The sequence below is a fragment of the Ananas comosus genome, unplaced genomic scaffold, assembly GCF_001540865.1.
Source record: "Ananas comosus cultivar F153 unplaced genomic scaffold, ASM154086v1, whole genome shotgun sequence".
Classification (NCBI taxonomy): Eukaryota; Viridiplantae; Streptophyta; class Magnoliopsida; order Poales; family Bromeliaceae; genus Ananas; species Ananas comosus.
In genome coordinates this window covers 17,317-23,110 of record NW_017893424.1, presented here as the reverse complement: position 1 = coordinate 23,110, position 5,794 = coordinate 17,317, and the positions used below count along the sequence as shown (strand labels likewise).

Here is a 5,794-nt window from a genome sequence, read left to right as displayed (position 1 = left end):
AAACAACAGGAAACTAAAGTCTAAGGCCATAATTCAAGATTGTGTTGCAAGCCTACCAACAGTACTCTTTGTATTAGGTATTTCTAAGTAAATCTAAATTTTTCCAAAGAAATACCACGTTATGTTATACTATAAAACAAATCAAAGAACGAAGAACATGTTATGCCATATTATAAAACTGAAACCTAAAAAAAAGAGAATATAATCTTAGACAAAGCAAAAAACATAATAATAAAAGTCCCTGATGGTCAAGTAAAGAAACCGAGAAGATTCTTTAACACAAAGATTGCTCAATGAATATAATGAAGGCCAAAAAAATTTTCCAAGTTCATAGCTAATCAGAGCTTAACTTAGAACCTCATGAATCCAACCAAGAGAAAAGCACTACGGGGGAGCATTAGCAAGATTTGAACAAAAATCACCTATCCAACCAAGAGAGAAGTACTACGTCCAAGTAGTAGCAAGTTTTGGACAAAAACTGACTAACTTTTTTCTCTCCAGAGAACTCAGAGAATACCCCAACGTATAAAAGCATAGACTGGGATAAGCCAAAGATAGTATTCTTGTGATACAAAAGTGAGTTAAAAGGAACAAAAGGCCCGAAGATTGATCTTACAACATAGATCTTCTTCTCGCTGATAAATTTATCAGCATCCTCTCAAGATTTGATTTCAGCAGATGCAGGATCAGCTTGCTTCTTCAAATACTCAACAAAACCATCAGCATTTCGAGAACCTTTGTAATCTTGAATGTGCTTGCCACCATCTCGTAGAATCTTCAGAGTAGGGTAACTCCTTATCTCATACTTCGAAGACGAAGAAGGCGCTCACAATACTCTAGCCGAAATTGCTCCAAGTTCAAAGAAGGCGCAAAATTGCTTTGGATTCCCAAAAGAAAGCACCCAACTTCAGTTAATACCAATAATAGGTGCTCCTATTGTCACAGAAAATGTCAGATTAAGAGAAAGTTTATAATTATAGGAATATAAAAAGAGAGGAATTAGCACGGCAACAAATTAGTGTAGAATACATCAATGTGTTGATATATTTTCAAGATATCAAGGCAAGAATATAAATTGCACTCATTTCCAGTTCCTTACTGCACAGGCACAAATAGCTAATTGTTTAGATAGCCAACCCAATCTATTTAGGAAAAAAAAAAGAAAAGTACGTGTAACAGTACTAATTTTGTTTATTCGCAATAATAAAAGGCAGAAAAAGAAAAAGAAAAGAAGTAGAGAAAAAAAAAAAGTAATAGCAAAAGCAATAATAGAAGTTTCAGATTTGACGCGCGTCCCCCTCCCCTCTCGCCTACGACCTCCTCCTCTCCCACCTCTGCCACCACAACGCCGAGATCGACGCCCTCGTCCGCCTCCAGGTAGTAGTAGCAGCAGCAGCAGCAGTGATCAACTACAAACCCTAGTCCATCATCCTATCGATCCTTAGAATCGCGTCTCTGATTATTGTATCGACCGATGGATTGGTCTGTTGCAGAACGAGAGGCTCCGATCGGGGCTGGAGGAGGCGCGGAAGCGGCATTGCGGGGCGCTGCTGGGCGGCTGCGGGAGAAGGAGGTGGAGCTGGAGGCCGCGCGGCGCCGCAACGCGGAGCTGGAGGAGAAGGTGCGGCAGCTCGCGGCCGAGAGCCAGATCNACGCCGCCGCCTCCGCCGCGGTGGGCTCCTCCCCCTCCCCTCTCGCCTATGACCTCCTCCTCTCCCACCTCTGCCACCACAACGCCGAGATCGACGCCCTCATCCGCCTCCAGGTAGTAGTAGTATTAGTAGTTGTTGTAGTAGTAGCAAGGTCTCCATAATGGGCGACCCTATATAAACTCAGAAAAAGATAAAAAAACGCAATCAGTTGCAAAGCATGTAAATAATAAACACATATTTCAGGATACAACAATGATATTGAAATGAATTGTTGAAATAAATCTTTTAATTATAGCAGCTACTAAAATAATATAACTAAATAGCAATCCATTTAGCCAGCATCTATCTCAGTCAGGTTCAAAGTTGCTAAAATTCCCTGAATCGTGATAATTGCCCTATACAGTAAACCGCAATACGAACCTGAGTGATAAACTATGCAACTGTTTATTGTTTAATCATGTTAGCATTGTATTCTAAAATATGATAAACTTCGCAGCTTAGCAAACAGGAATTAAAAACAAAAGTAAAACTATTATCAAGTGATCATAAATCTGGTTTTTCAAAAATCAAATTGGTATGGCATCTACATACACACTAAAGTTTCTATTTACAAAAATCACAGTATTGTCCTGTCACCGCATTATATCATGTGAAACAATTGTAGACATCGTATATACTAAATTCTAAGCACTAAACAGTACGATGGTTGATGCTGGACGAACAGAAACTGATGGCTTTCCCGCCGATGTGGATCGGATTGCTGGAGTATGCTCTGCAAAGTTCCGACCTAAGTAATCAAAACATGACCAGATGAAATCAGCAAGAATCATTTGCTCTCAAACATAAACTTAATAAGAAATCTGGATAACCTAAGCACATCACAACTCATTCACTTTCCGCTGCCATCGCCTGCACCACCACCACGCGCCATAGAGAGAGATAACGTTTTGAGAGGGTTTTGCCTCCTTGAACCCAGCAGCGGCGGAGGCGGTGCTAGGCAACGCAGAAGGCGATGAGGAAGTGGACAGGGAGAAGGCAGAGGATGGAGAAGAGGGAGCCGGAGATGGCCCTGCCGGCCAAATTATAAGTTTACACAAAAAAAAAGAAAAAAAAAACCCGCCCCGCGCGAGCTCGCGTCCGCGTCGGCGCCCGCTCTCCCGCCCGCCCCCGCTCATGCCGCCCGCTTGCGCCCGCTTGCGATAGCCAGCAAATAGGGCGAGGAGAAAGGGGGCGGGGAGGAGGAAAAGGATGGAGGAGTCGCGGTTATGTGAGGGTAAGAGAGTGAGGGAGGCATGCGAAAAAAAGAGAAAAAAAAAAAGGTACTGGCACCATGGAGAGGGGTATGGAGGAGGGTATGGGGTGGCAGCATGGGAGAGAGGTATGGAGGGGCGTACGGGGAGTATGGAGGTGGGTATAGGTAAGGGATCCGTGCGGGAAAAAAAAAGGAAAAAATTCCGCCCCCGCGCCGGCTCGCATTCGCCGCCGGCTCACATTCGCGAGCCGGCCCGCATCCACGCCGAAGCCTGCCGCTCGCCCATTCGCGCCGATCGCGGAGAGCACCGGCTCGCGCCCCCTCGCTGGTGCCCTAGCACCGCGAGCCGCCGCCCTAGCCCACGCGGCTCGCCCACGCCTGCCCGCCACGCGGAGCGCCTCGCCCAGCGCCTCGCTCGTTCGCTGCCACAGCGCCCGCGCGCTGGCACCCGCCCCCGCTTGCGGAAAACACGGAGGAGGCTGCCGTACCCCTTTAGGATCCCCTCGCCGCACCAGCGCCCGCACGCTCGGCTGCCCGCGCCCTTGCCCGCCCTCGTCGGCACGCCCGCCCGCGCCGCTCGCGCCCGCGCGCCGGCGCCCGCTCGCCCGCACGCCCCCGCTCGCGCAAAATGCGGAGGCCCCTATCGTACCCGCTTAGGATTCCCGATTCAAAATTTATATAAAATCCTACGCACCTTATGAAAATAGCCAAATTACAATAAAACAATTATGTGGTTTTATTACAAAATTAACTATCCAATCTATACCAGCTGAGAAGAAAGTCATGACTTATGAAGCAAAGCATGTAAGAAACATCATACTGTTAAGAAGTCATATATAGCAATTCTTACATCTTGATGATTGAAAGATTAAAACTATACTACCAAGCAACTAAGAGGTAGAAAACAGCATAGCAAGCTCGGCAATGAAAAGCAAACACTTTGAGAAAAAAGACCACATAACTTCACCAAAATCTACCAGTAAAAAAAAAGAAAAGCAAAAGTCAATTTGAACTTTCAAACTAAAAGCATAATATTTGCTCTCTTTAATGTTCCACTTATTTCGGAGGCTCTTTTAGTTTCAAAATAAGCTTGAATCGACAATCTTTGAGCTTGGCTTTTTAGAAAATTGACCCCTTTTTTGTGGCAGGTAAAGTAACAAAATATAATATAAACAGTAGTACTAATAAGAATAATGTACAATTAACCAAAGCAAGTGTGATGAAATATAGAGCAAATGATAGAGGCTCAAATATACTTTTGCTTAATCATAACGATATATAACCGCAAATCCTCTCATCTTCCCAAAATATTTTTAAGAGTAAATGGCTGCAACGGTTGGCTTAGGCCATCCAAGCTGCCTTGCCATAAAACTCTTAAATTATATGTCAAAATTCTAAGAAAATAAGAGGGGATTCGAATTTGTATCAACCTGAATAAGTAAGGGAGCCTCCAAAATCAACATTGTTCAAGGAAGAATCATTTTTATCATCATTGCCTCTTATACCTTAACAATCAAAACCAAATATACAGGATGCATAATTGATCCATGAGTGTCAATTGGCATTGATGCATAAGAGTCAATCGGCATTTCATCGAAAAAGATGATGAACGGTTCCAAATCACTCAATCGAGAAAACTTTTATCATTTTGGTTCATCCTGAAAATATCAAATAATAAAGATTGATTAATATTGGATAAAGATTGAGAAAACATAAACCGAAATCTCCTTTTCTATTGGATAAAGATTGATTTATCATTTTTTACCATCCAAAAGCTCTCCTTTCCCTCTTTTTCTTCCACAAAGAGAACCGAAATCTCTAGATCTCAAAGAACTCGAGCACCTCCACCAATTCCAGCGTATACCAAACTCCCGAAGTTTGGATGTAATGTGAACCTCATTATCTGAACCTCAGATAATCTGGGTAATTATTTACCACAAGGCATGTAAAAAGGTGGCAAGATTAGTACCCTTTATTTAAATAGATGAAAAAAGGGAAAAACATATCATATCAAGCGATCCTATTTCATTAAGAATTTATCTTTATTTATGATAAATTCAGATTTGAATATTATTCATTAGGACACCTTTATGGAAATCTTAACACTAAAACCAATCAGGTCTCAGGCATAAACGCAAGAATTTGTAGCAAGCACAATCACGTTATTGATGGGTGCAAAATCTACTCAGTGATTCTTTTCCACAAAGGAGATAAATATGTGGTCATGCATAAAAACATTGGTAAAAGAAACTTACTTCTCTACCATTTGGCATATCCGCTGGCTGCTCCAACAAACCGACAGCTTTCCGGGCCTTCTCTTCGTCTGCAAACCATTCATCATGAACCTTACTGACACTCCTGGGAAGCCAAATAATAAAATTCTCAATACCAAGCAAGCACTTCACAGTTGAACATAATTACACTGTATAAACAACATAAACTTCTGAAAATCAAAGGCAAGTTTTCGACAAAGAGCAAATTTTTTACCAATTATAATGGCGCAGAAGGACACACGCTGTTGATCTTGATATCGAGAGTACAGTTGATACTCTACTTATGTCCTCCTCTTGGCGTTGTCTTGTATCAGCTTCACTCAAAATAGTGTAATTGTGCTGAGATGGTAAAATAGGAAGATTATAACAATGTGGCAACCAAGTAGAATATAGACAATCAAGTAAAGAATAAAATCACAATGAAAGAGAGAAGACAATAGCAAACTAATAATAAGCTCCAAAGGGAGTTTCAAGCTCAAACAGTTTCCATGTTCATAACCAAACCAACCAGTTTAAGTCTACAAAAAATTAGCCATATCATATGAACAAAAGCAAGAAACCTACTTACATCAAATACAAAATCCCATTGAGTTAATATAAGTTTTCCCATTATCATT

General features: G+C 42.0%; 1 protein-coding gene across 3 annotated transcripts; it reads right to left on the bottom strand.

Moving 5' to 3' along the window:
• Positions 1-1,658: 1,658 nt before the first annotated feature.
• LOC109706019 (probable E3 ubiquitin-protein ligase ARI7) lies at positions 1,659-5,516 on the bottom strand (the record flags this gene model as incomplete). Of its 3 annotated transcripts, none has more annotated exon segments than XM_020226823.1 (4): positions 1,659-1,831; positions 2,354-2,439; positions 5,160-5,262; positions 5,392-5,516. In XM_020226823.1, coding segments are annotated over 4 exon segments (447 nt in total), but the record flags the coding sequence as incomplete, so codon positions are not given.
• Positions 5,517-5,794: the final 278 nt, after the last annotated feature.